This window comes from Muntiacus reevesi, chromosome 4 (assembly GCF_963930625.1).
Source record: "Muntiacus reevesi chromosome 4, mMunRee1.1, whole genome shotgun sequence".
In the NCBI taxonomy this organism is placed as follows: domain Eukaryota; kingdom Metazoa; phylum Chordata; class Mammalia; order Artiodactyla; family Cervidae; genus Muntiacus; species Muntiacus reevesi.
Genome location: NC_089252.1, coordinates 103,129,496 through 103,154,236, shown reverse-complemented (window position 1 = coordinate 103,154,236; position 24,741 = coordinate 103,129,496). Strand labels below are relative to the sequence as shown.

General features: G+C 37.9%; 1 protein-coding gene across 1 annotated transcript in view; it reads right to left on the bottom strand.

Annotated features, from left to right (window-relative positions):
* ERC2 (ELKS/RAB6-interacting/CAST family member 2) overlaps positions 1–24,741 on the bottom strand; it is a 919,595-nt gene that overhangs the window by 507,860 nt on the left and 386,994 nt on the right. The window contains exons 7-8 of the mRNA XM_065935028.1: positions 9,051–9,188; positions 916–1,056 (exon numbers count right to left, since the gene is read on the bottom strand). Coding sequence (XP_065791100.1) covers positions 916–1,056; positions 9,051–9,188 — 279 coding nt within the window. The remainder of the gene's footprint in view (positions 1–915; positions 1,057–9,050; positions 9,189–24,741) is intronic.

Genomic DNA, 24,741 nt, shown 5'->3' with positions numbered 1-24,741 from the left:
GTGCTTCCTAAGGCCCACTTGACTTCGTATCAGGCTTAAAATTACCAAAATCCAAGGGCTGAAGTGGCACTCTGGAGCTGGGAAATTAGCAACTATGCTGGGATACAATCCAACAGGGCAAAAGAACAAACGTGTCATAAAGGAGACAAACATGTTCTGCAGACAAAATGAAGTGTCCAACTGTGGACTACGGCATACATCTCAAGGTTTTGGAGACTGAAGAAAAGAAAGTGCACGTTACTGCTTCCCACACTTCACCAAAGCACTGTAAGTAAACTGAAGGGGTTATAGGTATCCTTACATGGATACTTTTCATAACCACCACACAAGAAATTTCTTTAAAGCAGGTTGTTTTACATTATAAATGCAGATGAGATTTGTATTCTGTATCCATGTTTGCACTAGCATTAAAATATTGTTTCAGACTGAGCAGCCAAAACCTTTTCCTATGGGCCCAGCATGGTACCACATCTCCTAACCTGGGGGTATCGACTGATTCATTTGAGAACTGTAGATGAATGCATAGCACCCAACACGAGGATTAGTACCTAACAGGCCCTCAGTAAATTGGAGCTATTGTTATTATTGTCAGTGCTTTTGTTGTTCTTGCCATCTTAAACAAGAGATCATGAGATCCTCCAAGCCATGTGAATATGGCAAGACAGCAAGAAAACTTTCAAGGAATTACATTATATGCAGTTATTACGGTACAGAAGATATGCACAGAGCATCACCAGAAGAAGGGAGTTACAGTAAACACTGTTCTGTAAGTTCAGAGAGCTTTATAAAGCAAAGGTAATTAGATCCCCCAAGTCTTCACACAGTCCCTCAAACTAAGTGTCTAGTCTGTCTCAGCTACATGGATATGGGTTGATGAGGACTACTCTTGTGGTTCACTTGTTTTTCCAGACTCACCTCTTTTTCAGTCAGTTCAGCTTGTAAAGCATTGACCTTCTCTTTTAGGTCTTTGTTTTCTTTTCGGAATGATTCTATCTCTTCTAGTCTTTCCCGATCATCTCTCTCCCTTTGTTCTTTCAAACGCTCAATTATTCTTTCCTGTGAGGCAAATGCCCAATTAAAGAAAAAAACAGTGAGATTCTATCAGTGTGCGTGCCAAGGCATGCTACAGAATGAAATAAGAAGCAATATACATAAGACGTGCTTCTATGTGTATTGGACTCAACATACACAAGGTATTCAAAATTTGGTTTGTGAAGACAGGTTGTGCAGAACAGTATTTGGGAAAGACAGTCAACCACAGCTTTCAGCTTGTTAATCAAAGTTAGTACCACAGGGTTAACATGGACCTCAATGCTCAAGTTCATGGTGGCACCAGGAATTTCCAAGAGCAATTCCAGAAGCATGAGGTTCAGGCACCAAAACCCAAAGCCTTGTGTAAGGAAAGGGAAGACACAGAACCAAACTCCTGGATGAACCCTCTTTGCTTGGCTTTCCCATCTGATGTCAAATAACCTTCCATGATTTCTGAAGATTCTTTTTGTGAGAAAGAGGATCAGAGAGGGGCAGGACCTAGACCCTCAAGGACATAAGGCTGAACTCACAGTGAGAACTTGATATAAAATAAGGATTAAGTTCATTATGTAAGTGATTTTCCAATGTATCTGGAGGTGTTTATTTACTTCCATGCTTTTTTCGACGATTTCTAGGCCATCAGTAGAGACTCAAAAACATTGCTAGAGTTTCTTAGAGCTATCTGAGGTACTGTCTCCTGGGCTACAGTCCTCATTTTGCCACAAATAATACTTAACTCATGACTCTCAAAAGGAAAAAAGAAAAGAAAACACTGTGAGAATTTGAGCAAAGTTCAGACAGTTTTCTTTAGTAAGAGGTCACTACTGCTAGGCACTGTGATACCTTCTCACCCAGTCCTCATCACACCTGTACGATCTGAACCAGGACTACTGGTAACAGTGGTGGGGAGGAAAGCCAGGCTGAGAGAGGCCAGTTGACTCACCCAAGGTGACCCAGCTCAGAAACAGAAGGCCCACCCTGACACCCAGGGCTGTCTGAGTCTTAGCCACGTGCAAGAGAACACACAGCCACAAACACAAGCCATTCAAGGAGATGGGAGTACCTGAGTGCCCTTGAGTTTTATGTCTAAATAAAAACATTACTCTGGTAGGTATATTTTCAAAAAGGGTGAAATCTTTCTGATATCAAAATAATAACCTTTTTTTTTTTAAGGAAAATTCTGCTCAGGTAAAATCTGAGTTAGGCTTCTGAAACTTGTGTCAAATTACCCAACACATCTTTGGATTTTCTTCTAGATGGTCATGTTAAAAAATTTTGGTGCAAAAATGCTTCTTAAGAATATTCTGAAATTCCCTGGTGGCCCAGTGGTTAAGGATCTGCCGGCCAATGCAGGGCACACGGGTTTGATCCCTGATCCAGGAAGTTCCCATGTGCTATGAGGCAACTAAGCCCATATACCACAACTACTGAAGCCCACTCACCCTAGAACCCGTGCTCTGCAACAAGAGAAGCCACCACAGTGAGAAGCATGTGCATCGCAACTAAAGCAATCTCCAATCACTGCAACTAGAGAAAGCCCATGTGCAGCAATGAAGACACACCACAGCCAAAAACTAATATTAAATTTAAAAAAAGCATATTCTTATTTATATTCTCATAAGTATACAGTATAAGACAAAGCCTGATACATAAGACAACTATAATTATAAAATACACAGTTTTTAAAAATACAGTGCTTAATGTAGAGGGTAGTTTGAACACTTAGCCTATGATTTAAGATCCCCCAGGGAAGTACTTAGGCTTCCCTGGTGGCTGAGATGGTAAAGAATCTGCCTACAATGCAGGAGACCTGGGTTCGATCCCAGGATTGGAAAGATCCCCTGGAGGAGGGGATGATAACCCACTCCAGTACTCTTGCCTGGAGAATCCCATGGACAGAGGGGCCTGGTGGGCTATAGTTCATAGTGTCACAAAGAGTTGGACACGACTGAGTGACTTAGTACAGCACGGCGCGGCACAGGGAAGCAACTGTTCTAACTCAGTGACAGTGATTTACACGTCTAATGCTTTCAAGGGGGGGGAAATATCACTGTTGTTTTTAATTATTTAAAAATACCTTAAAATGAAATGTATTATTACAACAGTGTGGGTTGAAATGGCATAAATGATCCTATTAATTGACTGTATTTGTTTCTTCTTGATTTCATTACTGTCCTATTTTACTCATCTGTGCTATGGGGGAGTGGATGACTATGTGATCAACGGGAGGAGGAAATGGCCTCAGCACACAGTAAATCTCTCAAGGACTTTTAACAATTTCAGCAATTGAGCCCACACTGCCTTTGGCCTGCACTTACTGCCAAAGCCTCACAACTGGTCACCCAGTGAGCAGACCCTCTCCATCTGGTCATTTCTACCCCATAGTGTTGGCGTGACATTTTTAAAGCCCCAAACTGACCATGTGGTGGTGGCTTAGTCACTAAGTCCTGTCCAACACATGTAACCTCAGAGACTGTGGCCCGCCAGGCTCCTTGGTCCATGGGATTTCCCAGGCAAGAATATTGGAGTGAGTTACAATTTCCCCCTCCAGGGGATCTTCCCAACCCAGGAATCAAACCTGGGTCTCCTTTACTGACTGAGTCACAAGGGAAGCCCTGACCAAACTGGCTATGTCAACTCATTATTTAGAAACTTTCCCAGGAATCACTCTGGCCAGAACACGTGGCATTTATTCCCACTAGACACGCTTATTGCATGATCACTCTCTCAGCCCAGCTTTCCAAAGGGCAACACTCAAATCTTACAATTCTCTTAACTCAGGCCTGAGCAAATTGCCTGGCATACAACAGGCAATTAAAAAGGCTGAGGGAAGGAACAAGAATTCAAATTAGGGGTCATCCTGTCTTCAAAAGAAGAGAAATAAAATTAAGTATGCATGTTCACATCCAGAAGGTGTCAGGGTCATTTGGAAATGAGGTTGATCTGCTTTAAGCACTTGTACTATTGACTGGGCATTGATGACAAAGCAAATCAGCAAGAAGTTTAATGTTTTTAAGTGTTATTGATGATTCAATACTACAAAATATTTCTCCGTCAATCACAAAACTAATTTAACCGTCAGCCGCGCAGGGCCAGATGTCAAAAATATGTGTTAAAAGGCCCTAATATGCCATGATCTACTTGATTAACAGCTAACTTGCAGAAATTCCAACAATGTGTTCTTGTTTTAGTCTTATTTGCATTGGCAAGTGTTCCTTATGCACCCATCTGGCTGTGCACAGGTCTAATCTACTTGCGCTTTATCACTGGATGGGAACTGCACGGCAGTGGCCTCCAGCTCTGCTATCTGGCTGTCTCAACTGCTTATCTGCCATGTGGCTTTATAAATACTGGGGGCTCCATGAGCTTCTGTGTGTCAGTCCTGGAGCTAAGTCATACTCAATCTTAACTCACTAAGGGGCACTATTATTATTATTTTTTTTTACACACTGCATATCTGAATAAGTTCTGGGAAATTAAAAGGAATAGTACATTCCCTGGGATGAATTAATAATAATCCAAGTGAAAAGGTGACTAGTGCCTAATGGGTTCTATTCATCAGCCAAAAGACAGCAAAAAATTAAATATTCTTATAAGTCCATGATTTCCAATTAATCATTTTCTTTTTTTGCACCATGTCTTGCTGCAGAGGATCTGTCAATTTATACTGTGGATAAAAATGGAACTTGTGAAGGAAAGGTCACTGGAAGAGATTGTACTGTCAAACACAAAGACCAGAACATTTGAGTGTTAGTCCCATTCCATCACCCATGAGCTGAGCGGCCTTGGGATAACCCAGGGCAGGCAACTAAGTCCCAACCAGGGGCCAGCTTAGGGTACAAGCAGCTTCCCAGAGGGCTGCGTTGAGAAGTTAACGTGCCATGGTTGATTAATGACGTCTACCCAGGGCCCAGAATAGACACTGGACCAGAATAAAACAGTGCTGCACAGGTCCCAAATTTTCTTTTCTGGGCATGTCATTTCACCTCATTGAACCCAATTCCTGTCTTTAAAATGAAAGAGCATGGATTTACTGTTTCTCAAAGTATGGCCTTCCAAACATTTGCATCAGAATCATTGGGCATCCTTGTTAAATCAAAGATTCCTGGGCCCGACGGCAGAGCACAGAATCAGAATCACTAGGATATGAGACCCAGGGAACTATATTTTAAGAAGTTTTCTTGATTAGTGGTCCCCAACATTTTTGGCAGGGACCAGTTTCATGGAAGATAATTTTTCCACGTACTGAGGCGGGGGTGGGGGCGATGGTTTCAGGATGATTCAAGCTCATTACATTTACTGTGCACTTTATTTCTATTATTATTATATCAGGTCCACCTCAGATCATCAGGCATTAGATCTCAGAGGTTGGGGACCCCTGCTCTAGATGACAAGATTATGTTGGATACATATAGAAGTGTGATATCCACTGGAATGTAAACACTTAAAAATAAATCTACTATTCTTTATCCCCTGACAGGGAAATTTGCCAGTTCCTATCAAATTGCTTTGTCCTTTTTTCAAATACATTGATGCTCTGATTTTTGGCACCTTTTGAAAATTCCCTCTGTGTTTGCATTTATTCTTCATCAGGTAAAAGGCTAAAAGTTAGATGCATATAGGGTTTGGAAACCAATAACTCACTGACCAAAGCTGTCCCACAGAGCTATTTTGTTCAACTTGAGCATCATATTTTAAAATCTGAACTCGAACATTTTGAGGTAAGTCAACAATGCTCCAGCTTGTCATAGTCACCAGCAGTCCAAACTGCTTAACACCAAATCCACTTCGCTCATTTTTGCTCCCTTCCTGATCCTACATGGCATCTGAGTTCTCAACTCTTCATGTACAGTTCAGTACAGATTTCATATGCCTAAGAATGTGGATCAACAAACTGAATAATTATTGTCAAGGTAATTCCTAAAGATAGTGTAATTCAGAGATCAGCTAGTTTAAATGTATGTTTTGAAGATAAGGTACTGAGAGGAAAACAGATTTGCCCCATGTGATGCAATTATCAAGTAGTGGGGACAGTTTGAGGGGGTCAGACTCCCATAGACTCCCAGATTTCCTTCCTTGGCCTCCCTTAAATCTCAGAGGAAGTGCGTAAGTAAAAGGAGTAGTTTCAGATTCAATAATTGTTTTGGGACTTAAACTAAAATAAATCAAATCTCAGTAGGGGGAAAAAGGATAAAATCCTGCCAAGAATTCATGATATGGAAAAGTATATGGTGTAAGTTTATTTCTGTATATTTGGAGAAAGAAATCAAGGGTACAAATGGACTGACATCATGTCACTGAAAGATTGCAGAAGGGATACATAATCATTCAGTTTTTGAAACAACATTCATCCGTTCAAATTTTATAAACAAAATTACTACTAGAAAGTTTTGATATTAAATTCTTGAAGATTGTAAAAGGAATATTTTCCCTGAAAAATCATCTTATTCTTATTTTTCCAAATAAAATCTCATCTTTTATAATTTAAGTTGTAATCTTACAATTTTAATAGGAACATTAAGACTATCTAGCCATTGATATCTGGCTGCTTTTTTACATTCTGTATGTTTAGCATAGAGCAGTGATTCTTAGATTAGAGTGTACATCACAGTCACCTAGAGAGTGTGATGAAGTGCAGAGTTCTCGGCTCTACTAGAGGCTGTGATTCAGGAGGTATACATGGGGCCTGATAATTATACTTTTGACAGACATCCCCTGGTGATTCTGATGTAGACATCAGATAAAACTTCTTTAAGATTCACCGACTTCTGGAATCAGTGGGTTATTCAATTCCCCCATACTACAAATGGGCAATTTGAGGCCCAGGGAGTGAGAGTTACTAGTCAAGGTCACCCAGTTAGTGGCAGAGCTGAGACTGGCTCCTAGGCCACCATCCACTAGACCTCATTACCTCATGGTTTATGATAACAGGGAAAATAGTAGGAAACAATGCTGTTATTACAGTGTGAAATCCAAAACAAAACAGACAACAAAAGATACCATCACCTCTTGCATTTGTCGGAAATCCTACAAAGTGCTACAGAATAAGAAATGATGAGAAAGACACAGAAAAACAGCATAATGGGGTCTACTTACATACTTTAAAACTTAAGATTTTTCTTTGCTTCAGAGTTTGAAAATAATCATGTCAATAACATGGACCTACTTAAAGACTGCATTGATTCATGATATGTCCAACCAAAAATAAGCTGTCTTTCTTCAGAATCCTTGCAAACTTTACCTCATCTGCTCTTGGGTACTGATTCTTCGACACTTAGGAAGTGATGGGGGATATTAGCATGCAGATTCAACTCCAAGGCCTGCTGTGCCCGGCCCAGCACACAACACATCCACAGTGGGGAGGAGTACAAAAGTGCCCAGAGAATGAATCAACTAACTAGGATAGAATGAAATGGACTAGAAATCAATTTAGGAATCAGTAAACATCAGAATGACCTATTTGCCTAATAGATTTCCTTCATTCTTTTGGTCAAAGAAATCCTTTTAAACATCAGTCAGAACTAAGACTTCCAAATGGCTTCCTACCCCCTTCGGAGTGAAAGTCAAAGTTTTTCATCCTTTCTCACAAGGCCCTTCAAGGAATACTCCCTTTCCACCCACCGCTCCCCCTCTGCTCTTGATTCCCTCCAGTACATTCTCCCTCCAGAAGTGCTCACGGCTCATCCCTCTTTCCTCAGGTCTTTCCTCATATGCCCCCTTCTTAGTGAGCCCTGACCTGGTCATTCCACGCCAGCATTCCCTGAACCCTCCCTTTGCTTCCTTCTATAGAAAGTATTACTCTCTGAAGTCTCCCATGTTTTATTTGTTTATTTTCTATGTCTCTTCAGTCCCATTAGAATCTAACCTCCATGACAGCCAGGATTTTCACCACTTCTTTTCTCTGCTGGATCCCTGGTGCCCACAAAAGTGTCTGTCATATGGTGGTGACTCACTCCATCAACACCCAGGATAGTGCACTAGGCACTGGGGGAAGGTGAGCCAACACACACGAGTAACACATATACAGGTATGCTTGGGCTTGGAGTCTAGCAGATAAAACCAATTAATCACATTAAAACAGAAAAATGAACAATTAAGATTGTTACAAGAGCTCTGGGAAATTCATGGTATTCATGAAAACATAGTAGAGGATTTTACCTAAGAGGCTTCCCCAAGGAAATGATTGATAATAGTAATAATAACAGTTATAAATTAATATACACCTATTATCCTAAACACATTCCATATATTAAAGCATTTTCTCCTCAATGTAATCCACTAAAGTAGGTACTATTATCCTCTTTTACAAATGAGGAAACTGAGGAAGTGAGAGGTTAAGTAACTTATCCAAAGTATTAACTGTCAGACCTAAGATTTGAAACCTACAAGTCTGGCTCCAATATCCACAATCTTGACTCTGTGCAATACAGCTTCTCAGCTCTCAGAAGAAGAAGAATTAAATCTGCAGGGAATAAAGAACATTCCAGGCTCAACAATAACATGTGCAAAGGGTCTGAGGCAGGAGGAAACAATGGTGCACTTAAGAATCTAGAAGGTCAGCAATGGCTAGAGCACAAAGTCTGAGGGAAGAGAGATGGGGATAAGGCTGGAAAAGGAGGAAGGAAAGATGAATGGAAGGGATGGAAGGAGGGAGGAAAGTAGAGGAGGCAGGCAGAGAAGTGGCTTATCAGGTGAGTGCCAGAGAACACGACAGGATGGACCCTAAGGCCAAGGTTAAAGATTTCAGTTTCCATCATCCTAAAAACAATGGCAAGGCAGTGGAGGTTTTTAAGCAGTGCCAAGGGTGAAGTGATCAAGAATGTATTTCAAAAAGATGCCAATGGCTTTAGCATGCTGAGTCTACTGCTGAAGATTACACGGGAAGGGAAGGCCCGGCTGGTACTAGGGTTGGTGTGAGTACACGGAGAAAAACAAGCACATTCAAATGCATTTGGACCATTTACTCCCAACCACATTTCCCTGAACCATACCACAGCTAATGTTTAGTCCAAGCTCACCTTCTCTGACAAAGCCTCCTCGAGAGTCGCCAGCGCAGTATCTGTGTTACTGGAATCAGTCTGCAAGGACTTCACTCTGTCTTTCAGATTGGTCAGTTGCTTGTCTTTATCCCTAAGTTGTTCTTGTAAATTTTCAATCTGAAAGTAAAAATCACCAGATTTAATACACAGTTCATTACATATCCAGTACAGTGGATCTATGGGGAAAAAACAAAAAAAGACCCAAGATTATGGAACTTGTTGGTATTAGGAGGTTACACTGTTTAGAATCAAGGCCATTTTGATGAGACCGTCTTTCTTCCATGTAATTCAACTTTGTGTTTAAACGGCAATAGAGATGAGCAGAGTATCTCCTTCCATGCAAATGCAAGCCCTTCAGACATATAAGCACTATTATTTCTATTTCTATACCTTTCACTAGCCCTTTAATTCTTATGTCCACAAACCTAGTCTTGGGGCAGTGAATCAGAGAAGTGTATATGCAGAATCCATTCAATGAACAGACACATCCTGGGTGAGCACTGAGCACCATATCAGTATATGGCAGAACCCATGCAGTCATCCACTCACTCCTTTATTCAGCATTAGACTTCGTGTGATATGCCCAACGCTGCCAAGTGGCTGTTTCAAAGTAACCACATGAAAAGCCAAGTAGGTTATCACCAGTAGACTGTTAATGGGAAGAACTTGTGATATAAATCAAATGTAACAAGTACTAAACACTCCATTTGGCAAGTAAGTCATGTGCTGGCAACCAACCAGCCACTTTTATCCACTATCTGCAGCCTGAAATAAACACACCAAATAGCCGATTATAACGCCTGCTCAGGAGCAACAGCAAGGACTTTCTCTTGGGCATTGCATACATTATCATTCATGTTTTTATTCTCTGCTTTCAAACCATGTATTTCTTATCTAAGGATTAAAAAAAAGTCCCACTGTACAAACAATTTATTCATATTAAGGGTTTTAAAATGACAAGGAAAAAAAGCAGTACAACTCTAAGATAAGTCCATTCAAAATATTTGTATTCTGCACGCAGGCTTTCTCAGGAAATCATTCCAAATGCATGTTTCACAATGTGCAACTCAAACAAATTTTGGGATTACTTGATTCATGTAGCATGAATCTGGAATGGCAACACAAATAATGACCAGAGTAGAAGCAATAATGAGAAGGAGGCAGTGTGACAGCAAAGGTGGTAGCAAGAGCAGCATCATAAAAGCTCTGAATGCAAAGATAATGACCCTGCTGACCCTCAATCTGAGGACAGAAGATGTGAATAATTTTTCAAATGGCTAAAACGGATGTGGGCTAATGGAGATGGACTTTTCCTACTTCCATTCTTCCCACTTTTCTTTGCTCCCTCCTTTTTTTATTCATTCCCTTTCCCCTCATTCTTCTTCTTTCCCTTTTTGTCAATGTACTTTTTAAAATGTTTTTCTGCCCTGAGACAGACATCCTGGTTTAGATGAAATAACTAAGCTTTTACTTCGTCAAAGTGCACTGTGTTCCTATTCAGCTACCACTGTGAGAATTCGCTGTCCCTCCATGGAAAACACAGGAACTCAAAAGGTATAATCATCTGCCGTCAAAACAAAGGCTCCCTCCACTCCAGACAAGTATTCATGCTATTACAGGACACCATAAGCAAATATACGAGTGACCAAAAACATGGGTGATTACATGTCAGAATGACAGTCGCTCTATATAATTCAGCAGCTGAGAGGACTAACCCTTGCGAGAGACTGTGTGTTATTATTTTTGAGTACACTCACATCCACATCTGTGTCCACATATGTGTGCAAATCCATGGCAGCTCCAAGCAAACTGATTAAGTTCTCCAGCCTGGAAGACAATGGGAGACAGTGCCCTGGATAATGGAGAGACTGTCTCTCAGGGCATCAGCCTTGGGGCAACAGTACCACGGATTTCAAAGGACTTCAGGCACTGCAAATAGAGGCTAAAGAAGACTGCTGTGAGCCTGTGTGAGACTCTCTGGGGCCTTCTCAATTACTGGGGAGATTAAGGATATGGAGGGTCAGTGGTCCAAGGAGTATGCAGGTAGGAGATAAGAGCTGGAGAAATGTGGGCTGGTGAGACCTGGAGACACAGGGGCAACACAGCTACTGATCTCACATCTAAGAACTCAGCAGAAGAGCCAGTTATTTCACAGACAAGACTGAAAAACAGATCTGGAAATGGAGACATGTACAGAGCAAGGGATACACCACTTTAAAAATGCTGCACAAAGATCACCAAGAATGATTCTTAATAAAGACAAAGTACAGACTAGGGTGGGGAACATAGCCTGTAGTGTAAGTAAAAAATAAAACTACAAATAGATACATATATGCAACTATAAAGTACATTTTTTTTCTGGAAAAAATGACAAGAAATTTTAACTGTGTTTAATTTTGGGGAAAAGGTCCAGGGTGCAAAAGGGTGGAAGTGAGCTTCTGTTTCTCATTTTCTTATATTTCTGTAGTGTTTTGTTTGAACTTTCTAACCATGTAAGTTTTATACATTTTTAATGCCGATCAACATTATCTGGATGGAGAGATTATGAGTCATTTTCAATTTATATTTATATATAAAAATTTAAACCATTATGCTAGTATTTAAAATCATATTTCATGCTATTGATAACTAAGTAGAAAAGGATTGAAGAGGAAAAAGAGTAGAGTGCAAAATCATATGATGTTTGTATGTAAAAAGAAAAAAATTTGGTATAGAAATATAGATATATGTAATTCATTAAAATATTACTTGGTATATTTGATTTTACAATTCTTCTTTATACTTTCCTACATCTGTCAGCTTGCTTTTCCTAAATATAACAGAATAAAAGATATTTAAGATCAACTAAAAAAATCAGAATGATTCTTTGAATATGTTTTGAACAATAAGTTTGTACTTTTTATTATAAAAGGACTCATTGTAGAAGGAAATTTTTGTTTTTATTGTTCAGTTGCTAAGTCATGTCCAACTCTTTATTTCTTTGTTATTCTAAGAAAGGAGGACTCAATTCTTAAAATTAGGAAACGGGATAAATGTAAATTCTGTATCTTCCAAAAAATTATTTTGCAGCTTTCTAATGTTCATAAATCATTAACAACAAACATTTACCAAAAAAAACGTGCAAATTTTTCTTCAAAGGGTGAGGTTATATAGGCTCAAATAGCAGGCAGTGGAAAATAAGCAAATTGAAAACCAGGATTAGGATGGGGAGGTCTGGGAATGGAAAGAGAGGATTTTGTGAGAAATTGCACAGGCTACAAAAAATGGAATCCACCTAAGCAACATAGTCAACTCTTTGGTCACTGTGACTTGATAAAATAAGAGATGGACCTGAGCACAGGGCTGTCCTTGCCTTTGAATTAAGCCACCTTTTCATCAGAGCTGGACAACTCAGAATGAGACAGCCTGGCTGCAGTGGTACCTGTACCTCCCAGAGCAGACCACTGGAGAGGAGGTATGGGTCAGGGGGAGCTCAGGTCCTGGGGGTCACTGGGCAGCCCTGATCGTAATGACTTCAAGCTGACTACTGAAAACTCAGCTCTGCCAAGTTCAAGGAGGGTCAATGCCCAGAGGGATATTTTTGGTGAGTGTTCACACAAATGTGGTCCCCAGTGGGCGTTGTCACTGACTGAACAGCAGCATCCTTCTTGACTCCACATTTGCTCCCCCTCCCATTTGGTCTCCAAATTTCAGCACATCACCTTCCTACAATGCAGATCTCACTGAATGACTTTGTTCCTTAGAACTCTTCAGCTGTTCCCTCATTGCCTCCAGATAAAGCCCAAACTGCCTGACGTCATAGAAGAGGTCCTTCATGGGAAGGCTCACTGGTCTTCCACCATCTCCCAGCCTTGACTAACCTCTCCCACGACCTCCCAGCACTAGGCTTCTTCATAGCCTCTCATCTTTGCCTTCATTTCTTCTGCTTGGGAGATTCGTCTCATCCTTTTTTTTTTTTTTTTTTTTAAACCAAGTTCTACTCAAACATTTAGATATCAACATATTCCTTAACCCCTCCAGGAAGCCTTCTGTTCATAACCCCCACTCTGACCCAGGCTAAGTCCCCTACTTTTCACACATTTTTCAAATTGCCTCTTTACTTGTCTCTTTACAATGTGACTGTGAGTTCCATTAAGAGTTCTGTCATACTCACTCTGTATCTCTGGACACAACACCCAACTGTGTTGGCAATAATGTGTTATTTACTTACTGAATGAATAAAAGAAGGAAGGAAGGAACCCTAAAGAGAATGTCTTGTGTGAAAGGAATAGACCAGACCAGGTGATAGCTGAGTCCCTTCAGCTCTTAGATCCTACAAAGAAGAAATTAAAAGGATGAAGAAGCACTATATACAGTCAGAATATTTTACATATGCTGAGGAATCTTTATGCTTTCAAATATTACACAAAGTTTTTTTTTTTTTTTTTTGGCTGTTTCTTTATAGAGTTGTGAAGTTAGTTACTAAAAAACATTTTCTTTTCTCCATATCACATATCACTATAATTTCTGTTATCCACATCTAAGGTATCAGTCAAACCTTTTAGCTAAATCAATAAGAACACCTCAGGCTGGTTTAAGTATAAACAAATGGCCAGGAATACTGGAGAACCAGGGTTAGAGAAAATAATACAGAACAGAGCCCAAAGTTTTGATGCAACTGGCCTGGTGCAGACCCTGTTGCTCCAGCTGCAGAATACCAGAAACTGAGACTTATAGCACAAATACAGCTTCACACAGTCATCAGGTCCATCATTTCATCTAGGTGATCAATTTGTTAGCATACAATTGTTTATAGTACTTACTTATAAACCCTTATAATCGTTTATGCTTCTATAGAATTGGTAGGAATATCTCCACTTTCTCATCTTAGTAATTAAATTTTTCATTTTTTTCTTAATCCACCTAGTTAAAGGTTTGTCAATTTTGTTGAGTTTTTCAAAGAATCAAATTTTGATTTCATTGATTTTCTCTATGATTTTTCTAGTCTTTCATTTATCTCTGTTCTATTCTTTGTTTTCTTCTTTATGCTAGGTTTGAATTTAGTTTTCCTTTTTTAGTTTCTTAAGCTGTAAAGTTAAGTTGTTGATTTGAGATTTTTTTTTTTAATGCAAGCATTTATAGCTATATTTTTTACCCTTAGTATTGCTTTCACTGTATCCCATAAGTTTTGGTATGTTGTGTTTTTATTTTCATTCACACAGATTTTCTAATTTCCCTTCTGATTTCTGTTTTGATCCGTTGGCTGTTTGAGTGTGTTGTTTAATTTTCACATATTTGTGACTTCTTTAGTTTTCCTTCTATTACTGATACCTAACTTCTCCTGTAGTAGAAAAAAAAAAAAAACTTTGCATGATATCATCTATCTTTTTAAATCTACTGACATTTAATTTACAGCCCAACAAATGTTCTATCCTGAAAAATGTCCTTCATACACCTGAAAACAATGTATGTGCTATTGTTGAGTATTCTGAACATGACTTGTTAGATCTCACTGGTTTATTGTGCTAAGTCTTCTATTTCCCTACTTATATTCTCTAGTTGTTCAATTATTGAGAGTGGAATATTGATGTCTCCAACTATTATTGCAAAACTGCCTTATATATAATGATGGTCTGTCATTAGGTACATAAATATTTATAATTGTCGTATCTTCTTGTTGTACTGAAACTTTTATTAATTTATAATGCCTTTCTCTGTTTCTATTTGAATTTAAAGTCTATTTTGACTGATGCTAGTATTAACTACCCTGGCTCTCTCTCAGTTACTATTTGGATGAACATATTTTTCCACCACTATTTGTGTTTTTGGATCTAAAGTAAAGCTTTGGTAGACAGCAGATACTTGGATCATGCTTTTTTTCTTTTTCTCCCTTAATCTATTCTGTCAATCTCTATCTTTCCATTGAAAAGTTTAGTCATTTGCAGTTGAAGTAATTACTGTAAAGGAAGGACATATTCTGTCATTTTGCTATTTGTTTCCTGTATATGTTATATACTTTAAAACATTTTTGTCCCTCATTTCCTGCATGATTGTCTTCTTTTGTGCCTAGTTGCTTCTTGCAGTGAAATGGTCACATTCTTTTATTTTCTTTTGAGTATATTCTATAAAAATTTTCTTTGTAGTTATCATGGGAATTATATTTACCATCCAAAGTTACAACACTTAATTTGAATTTATACCAGCCTAACTTCAATAACATACAAAAGGAGAGCTTTTTTTATACTTTTGTCCCCAACCCTTACAGTTGTCAATGTCAGAAAATTATATCCTTATACATTGTGTGCCTAAAAATATAAACAGTTCTTGTAAATGCAATGGTCTCTTAAATTATGTAGAAAACAAAACATTGGAATGTGTGAAATTTTAATGTGATATTTCTGATGCAATTATTTTTACAAGGTCAAAAATTTAAATTAAAATAAACTTTCATTTTATAAAAAAGTTAGTTAGGTACTGGGTACAACAGCATTATTCCAAGAACATACATTCTCAACTTGTCTCTACTTCTGGGCAACATCACTCTCATCATTAGGGTCTGGACTAAGGGAATCTGTTTATGAAGTTGTTGTTCAGACAGAGCTACAGAAGTCTGTCCTCAGTCTAAAAGCTGCACTGGAATTTCTAACCTATGTAGCACTATGTTCCCAAGGCAAACCATTCAACATCACAGTAATCCACATCTATGCCTCAAACATGGATGCCAAAGAATCTGAAGTTGACCAGTGCTATGAACACCTATAAGACCTTCTAGAATTAACACCAAAAAAGATATCCATTGCATCATAGGGGACTGGAATGCAAAAGCAGGAAGTCAAGAGACACCAGGAATAATGGGCAGGTTTGGTCTTGGAGCACAAAATGAATCAGGGCAAAGGCTAAGAGAGTTTTGTTAAGAGAACATTCTGGTCATAGCAAACACACTTTTCTAAAAACCCAAGAGATGACTCTACACATGGACATCACCAAATGATCAATATTAAAATCAGATTGATTATGTCTGATTATATGAAAGAGGAGAGTAAAAAAGTTGGCTTAAAACTCAACATTCAGAAAACTAAGATTATGGCATCCAGTTCCATCACTACATGGCAAATAGATGGGGAAACTATGGAAACAATGTTATTTTGGGGCGCTCCAAAATCACTGCAGATGGTGACTGCAGCCATGAAATTAAAAGACACTTGCTTCTTGGAAGAAAAGTTATGACCAAACTAGACAACATATTAAAAAGCAGAGACATTATGTTGCCAAAAAAGGTCTGTCTAGTCAAAGCTATGGTTTTTCCAGCAGTCATATGTGGATGTGAGTTGGACTATAAAGAAAGCAGAGCACTGAAGAATTGAGGCTTTTGAACCATGGTGTTGGAGAAGACTCTTGAGAGTCCCTTAGACTGCAAGAAGATCCAACCAATCAATCCTAAAGGAAATCAGTTCTGAATATTCATTGCAAGAACTGATGCTGAAGCTGAAACTCCATTACTTTGGCCACCTGATGCAAAGAACTGAATCACTGGAAAAAACCCTGATGCTAGGAAAAATTAAAGGTGGGAGGAGAATGGGACGACAGAGGATGAGATGGTTGGATGGCATCACCAACACGATGGACATGAGTTTGAGCAGGCTCCAAGAGTTGGTGATGGACAAGGAGGCCTGGCGTGCTGCAGTCCATGGGGTCACAAAGAGTCAGACAGGATTGAGTGATTGAACTGAACTGAACTGATTATACCCTTTGCAGTCGAAGATGGAAAGCTCGATACGGTTAGTAAAAACAAGACCAGGAGCTGACTGTGGCTCAAGTCATGAGCTCCACATTGCAAAATTCAGGCTTAAATTGAAAAACGTAGGGAAAACCACTAGGCTTTTCAGGTATAACCTAAATAAAATACCTTATAATTATACAGGGGAGTGATGAATAGACTCAAGGGATTAGATCTGGCAGAGTGCCTGAAGAGCTATGGGTGAAGGTTTCTAATATTTTACAGGAGGCAGTGACCAAAATCATCCCAAAGGAAAAGAAATGCAAGAAAGCAGAGTGGTTGTCTAACAAGGCTGTACAAGTTTCTGAGGAAAGAAAAGAATTGAAAGGCAAAGGAGAAAAGGAAAGATATACCCATCTGAATGCAGAGTTCCAAAGAATAGCAAGGAGATAAGAAAGCCTTCTTAAGTGAACAATGCAAAGATATAGAGGAAAACAACAGAATGGCAAAGACTAGAGATCTCTTCAAGAAAACTGGCAATACCAAGGGAACATTTCATGCAAGGATTCACATGATCAAGGAAAGAAACAATAAGGACCTAACAGAAGCAGAAGAGATTAAGAACAGATGGCAAGAATACACAGAAGAATTGTACAAAAAAAGTTCTTAATGACTCAGATAACTGCGATGGTGTGATCACTCATCTAGATCCAGACATCCTGGAGTGTGAAGTCAAGTGGGCCTTAGGAAGCATCACAGGAACAAAGTTAGTGGAGGTGATGGAATTCCAGCTGAGTTATTTAAAATCCTAAAAGACGATGCTGTTAGAGTGCTGCACTCAATATGACAGGAAATTTGGAAAACTCAGCAGTGGCCACAGGACTGGAAAAGGTCAGTTTTCATTCCAAAGCAAAGCCAAAGAATCTTCAAACTACAGTACAGTTGCACTCATTTCACATGCCAGTGAGGTTATGCTTAAAATCCTTCAAGTGAGGATTCAATGGTACTGGAACCAAGAAATTCCAGATATACAAGCTGGGTTTAGAAAAGGCAGAGGAACCAGAGACCAAACTGCCAGCATTCATTGGATTATGGAGGAAGCAAGGTAATTAAAAAAAAAAAATATTTATGTCTGCTTCACTGAATATGCTAGAGCCTTTGATTGTGTGGATCACAACAAATTGTGGAAAAGTCTTAAAGAGATGGGAATACCAGACCACCTTTCCTCTCTCCTGGGAAACCTGTACGCAGGTCCAAAAGCAACAGCTAGAACCAGAAAGTGGAACAATGGACTGGTTCAAAATTAGGAAAGGAATAAGACAAGGGTTCTATACTGTCAGTCTGCTTATTTTAACTTACATGCAGAGTACATCATAAGAAATGCCAGGCTAGATGAATCACAAGCTAAAATCAAGATCGACGGGAGAAATATTAACAACTTCAGATATGAAGATGACACCACTCTAAAAGCAGAAAGTAAAGATAAACTAAGAATCTCTTAAGAGTGAAAGAGGAGAGTGATGAAGCTCATTTGAAAGTCAACATTTAAAAAACTAAGATCATGGCATCCAATGCCGTCGCTTCATGGCAAATAGAGGGGGGCAAAGTAGAAGCAGTGACAGATTTTATTTTGTTGGGCTCCAAAATCACTGAACCCATGAAATTAAAAGATGCTTGCTGCTTGGAAGAAAAGCTATGACCAACCTAGACAGCATATTAAAAAGCAGAGACATCACTTCAGCAACAAAGGTCCATACAGTCAAAAGTTATGGGTTCGCTAGTAATCATGTACAGATGCGAGAGTTGGACCATAAAGAATACTGAATGCCAAAGAATTGATGCTTTCAAACTGTGGTGCTGGAGAAGACTCTTGAGAGTCCTGTGGATAGTGAGGAAATCAAACCAGTCCATCCTAAAGGAAAGTAAGCCTGAATATTCACTGGAAGGACTGATGCTGAAGCTTCAATGCTTTGGTCACCTGATGCAAAGAGTTGACTCATTGGAAAAGACCCTGAAGCTGAGAAAGATTGAGGGCAGGAGGAGAAGGATGGGATGGTTAGATAGAATCATCAACTCAATGGACACGAACCTGAGCAAACTCCAGGAGATAGTGAAGGACAAGGGAGCCTGGTGTTCTGCAGTCCACAGGGTCTCAAAGAGTCAGACTTGGCTTAGTAACTGAACAACAACAAGCAATGACATGATGATGATAATAATAAAAAATATATATTGATAATGATACTGGTCAGGCACTATTCTAAATGCCTAAATGCTTTTTTTTGACATTTAATAATAAGATGATTGAGGTTTCCATGAAGTTGTAAAACATAATATGAAGAGATCCCTTACATTCTTTGTCCAGCTTTCTCTAATGGTAACATCTACCATAATAACTACAGTACAATATTACAACCAGGAAATTGACCTTGATATAACCCACTGAACTTACTCAGATGTCACCAGTTTTATGTGTGCTCACTCGTGTGTATGTGCGCGCTTAGTTCTATGCAATTATATCATGACCACCACCAAAGTCAAGTTACAGAAAAATTCTAAGACCACAAAGATTGCATGTTTATAATTGCAATCACTTATCTCTTGCATTTGTCCTTATCCCTAACACCTGGCAATCACAAATCTATTCTCCATTTCCATAATTTTGTCATTTCACAAACGTTACCTAAACGTAGTCATCAAGTACATAACCTTTGACATTGGTTTTTTTCCACTCAGTATGATTCTCTGAGGATCCAGCCAAGTTGTTATGTTTACCAATAATTTATTCCTTTTATTGAGAAGTAGTATTCCATGGTAAGGATACCCCAAGTTTGCTTAACCATTCACCTATCGAAGGACATTGGGTTGTTTCCAGTTTTTAGCTATTACAAATAGGCAACTACGAACACTCATGTACTAGTTTTTCCTATGAACATACGGTTTCATTTCACTGGGATAAATGCTGCCTGGGTACAACTGCTGGGTCACATGAGAATTGTAATTTAGCTGTATAAGAAACAGACAAACTGTTTTCCAGAGTAGCTGCACCATTTCACATTCCCACCAGCAACTGTATAAATGATCTGATTTCTCTACATTTCCTCCAACTTTTGCTGTTGATATTTTTTTATTTTAATAATTCTGATAAAGATAGAGCAAAAACTTGCTGCAGTTTTATTTTGCATTGCCTAGTAGTTAATGATTTTAAGCACTTTTTCATCTGCTTATTTGCTACCTGTAGTCTTCAGTAAAAGTCTGTTTAGGTCTTTTGCCCATTTCTTAACTGGATTGGTTTTGCTTCTACTGCTGACTTTTGAGAGTTTTTATATATTCTAGATGAAAATCCTTTATCAGATAAATGGCCTACAATTATTTTCTCCCACTCTGTAGCTTGTCTTTTCATCCTCTTAACAAGACCTTTCACATAACAGAAAGTCTACTTTATCATTTTTTCTCTTTATATAGTTCATGAATGGAAAGGGAAGTCGCTCAGTCATTCCCGACTCTTTGCGACCCCATGGACAGTAGCCTGCACCAAGCTCCTCCATCCATGGAATTTTCTAGGCAAAAATACTAGAGTTCATGCCTTTAATGTAAATACTATGAACTTATTACCTAGCCCTAGATTCTTACAATTTTATCCTACAACTTTTCTCTTAGATTTATAGTTTATATTTTACATTTAAGTCTGTGGTCTACTTTGAGTAGATTTTGCATAAGCTGTGAGATTTAGGTTGATGTTTACTTTTATTGTCTATGGATGTGCAATTGATCCCACAAAGTTTTTTTTTGTTTTTTTTTAAAAGACTGTCCTTCCTCCATTGCAATGTTTTTGCACCTCTACACAGTATCAGTTAGGTATATCTGTGAGGGTATATTTCTGGGTTCTCCATTCTGTTCCATCAATTTATTGTCTCTGTGTCTCCAATAATACAACACTGTTGTGATAACTCTGCCTATATTGTTTTTAATTCAAGAAAAAGTGAAGTTCTTTTTTTTTCATTTATTTATATTAGTTGGAGGCTAATTACTTTACAATATTGTAGTGGTTTTTGCCATACATTGATATGAATCAGCCATGGATTTACATGTGTTCCCCATGCCTCCCCATCCCATCACTCTGGGTCATCCTACTGCACCAGCCCTGAGCACTTGTCTCATGCATCAAACCTGGACTGGAAATCTGTTTCACACTTGATAATATGCACGTTTCAATGCTATTCTCTCAGAACATCCCACCCTCGCCTTCTCCCCCAGAGTCCAAAAGTCTGTTCTATACATCTGTGTCTCTTTTTCTGTCTTGCATATAGAGTTATCGTTACCATCTTTCTAAATTCCACATATATGCGTTCATATACTGTATTGGTCTTTATCTTTCTGGCTTACTTCACTCTGTAAAATGGGCTCCAGTTTCATCCACCTCATTAGAACTTATTCAAACGTATCCTTTTTAATAGCTGAGTAATATTCCATTGTGTATATGTACCACAGCTTTCTTATCCATTCGTCTGCTGATGGGCATCTAGGTTGCTTCCATGTCCTGGCTATTATAAACAATGCTATGATGAAGATTGGGATAAACATGTCTCTTTCAGTTCTGGAGTCCTTGGTGTGTATGCCCAGAAGTGGGATTGCTGGGTCACATGGCAGTTCTAATTCCAGTTTTTTAAGGAATCCCCACACTGTTCTCCATAGCGGCTATACTAGTTTGCATTCCCACCAACAGTGTAAAAGGGTTCCCTTTTCTCCACACCCTCTGCAGCATTTACTGCTTGTAGACTTTTGGATAGCAGCCATTCTGACTGGCGTGAAATGGGATACCTCATTGTGGTTTTAACTTGCATTTCTCTAATAATGAGTGATTTGAAGCATCTTTTTATGTGTTTGTTAGCCATCTGCATGTCTTCTTTGGAGAAATGTCTGTTTAGTTCTCTGGCCCATTTTTTGATTGGGTCATTTATTTTTCTGGAATTGAGCTGCAGGAGTTGCTTGTATATTTTTAAGATTAATTCTTTCTCCATTGCTTTGTTTGCTATTACTTTCTCCCATTCTGAAGGCTGTCTTTTCACCTTGCTTATAGTTTCCTTTGTTGTGCAAAAGCTTTTAAGTTTAATTAGGTCTTATTTGTTTATTCTTGTTTTTATTTCCAATATTCTGGGAGGTGGGTCATAGAAGATCTTGCTGTGATTTATGTCAGACAGTGTTTTGCCTATGTTCTCCTCTAGCAGTTTATATACCTATATTGTAAGAGTTTACACCAGCAGAGTGGTACTTTCTACCTTATTCCTTTTTGAAAAGAATGTTTTACTTAATCTAGTACTTGAGCTTCTCCACAAAATTTTATAATAAATTTGTCTATGTCAATAAAAATCCTTGATGATAACTTCATAGGAATTTCAATAAACCTAAAGCTCAATTTTGGGAGAATTGACACCTTTATTATTTTTAGTCTTCCAAACCATGAGTCAGTGTCTATTTCATTTGTTTAAATCTTCTTTGTTTTTTTCATTAACATTTTCTTTATTTCAGCATGCAGAACCTGTACATGTTTTGGTAAGTTCATATTTAATTATTTCATTTTCTTTGGCGTTATTAAAAAGGTATTGTGTTTTTAATTTTGGCTTCCACATTATTCATAGTTAGCATGCATAAATGTAATAAACTTTTGTTTCTTCAGTAAAGTCTCAGGATACAAGACAACACACCTGTGAGATAGTGGCCTTCAGTTTTGTTTTGGAGGGTTTTATTTGCTTTTTTCTTTTCTTTTTTTAATTATTTTTTCAGTTTGGGGTATCAAAGTAATATTGGCCTCATAAATTAGCTGAAAAATACTCCCTTTTCAGCAAGAGATTAAGTAAAATTAGTGTTAATTCTTTAACTACTCAGTCAAAATCTCCAGTGAAATAGTATTTCCATACTATCGTGAGTATGGAAATTTCTTTTTCAAGAGGTTTTAAATTACAAATTCAATTGATTTAAGATTATTCATGTTATTTATTTCATCTTGGTTGAGTTTGGTAGTTCACAGTTTTTGAGGAATTGGGTCATTTTCTCTAAGTTATCCAACTTTTGAATATGAAATTATACTATTCCTCTCAACTTTTTAATGACTTCAGAATCCATAGTGATATCTCTTGTTTCATTTCTGATCTTGTTGATTTGTACCTTTCTCTTTTATCTTTTATCAATTTTATTAATTTTTTCCCAAAGAAAAAGCTTTTAATCTTATTGATTTTCTCTTCAGCTTCTATTTTCAATTTTATTTATTTATGCTCTGTATTTATTATTTCCTTACTTATAGTTGTTTGGGTTTATTTTGTTCTTCCTTTTCCTGGCTTGCAGGGGTAGGAACTTTGAATATTCATTTGCTACCTTTCCTGTTTTCTAGTTTAAATATTAGTAGTATAAATTTCCCTCTCAGCACTGCTTTAGCTGTATTCCACAAATTCTGATAAGCTCTATTTTTATTTTCATTCAGTTTTATGTATATTTTTTCTCTGAGACTTCATTTTTGGAGCATTGATTGCTATCTATTTAGCATCTGTGAACTATAAATTATTTGTAGATTCTCTACTCTATTATTGAATTCTAGTTCTATTCCAATATTGTCATAGAGCATACTTTATGAATTAAATTCTTTCAAACATGTTGATGTTTGTTTTACAACTCTGAGTATGGTCTATCTTGGTGAAGGTTACACAAATACTCGAAAAGAATGAATAGTCTGCAGTTGTAGAGTGTACTATATATGTCAAATAGCTCTTGTTAGCTGATAGAGTTGTTCAGTTCTTCTACATCTTTTCTAAATTTCTGTATTTAGTTCCATCAATTGATGACAGTGAGGTGATGAAGTCCTCAACTATTATTATGAATTTCAGCTCCATTCAGTTCTATTTGATTTTATTTCATTGGGTTTGAAACACTTTTATTTGGTGTATACATATTTAGATTTGCTGTCAATTTGGTGGATTACTTCTTTTATTATTACATGTCAGCTATTGTCCCTAGTGATTTTCCTTATCTCTTTAATCTGCTTTTTCTGGTATTAAAATAGCCATTCTTTAGACTTTGGGACTCTGTGGGAGAAGGCGAGGGTGGGATATTCTGAGAGAACAGCATTGAAACAAGTATACTATCAACGGTGAAACAGATCACCAGCCTAAGTTGGATGCATGAGACAAGTGCTCAGGGCTGGTGCACTGGGAAGACCCAGAGGGATGGGATGGAGAGGGAGGTGGGAGGGGGGATCGGGATGGGGAACACATGTAAATCCATGGCTGATTCATGTCAATGTATGGCAAAAACCACTACAATATTGTAAAGTAATTAGCCTCCAACTAATAAAAATAAATGAAAATAAAATAAAATAAAATAGCCGTTCTTACTTTTAAAATATTAACCTTAACATGATATTTTTTCCATTCTTTTACTTTCAATATACCCATTTCATTGTGTTTGAAGTGAATTTCTCATAGACAGTATACAGCTGTGTCATATTTTTTGCTGCTGTTGCTTAATCCACTTTGGCAGTCTCTGTATTCTAATTGGTATTTTTTGGCTATTTATGTAATTATTGACACCTTAGGACTGACTTCTGCTATCTTAACATTTATTTTCTGTTCATTGCCTCAGTTTCTCATTTCTCTGTTTCCCTTTCCTAGCTTTCCTGAAAAGTTGCTTGAAATATTTTAGGATTTCATCTTCAGTTATTTATATTATATTTGAGCATACAGTTTTGCATATTTTCTTAGAAAATACCATATGTGGTACAAGTTATATATTCAGTATGTCTGTATAAATGTTTTACCACTTCAAGTGAAGTGCTGAAATTGCTTTCCCCATTTTTAATATACAATTGTCTTATTATTTCCTCGATATACAGTGAGCACCACAACAGATCTTGTTATGATTTTTGCTTCAATCAAATAAGATTCTAAAAACTTAAAGGAGATGGTAGTCTATTATATTTAGTCCTAT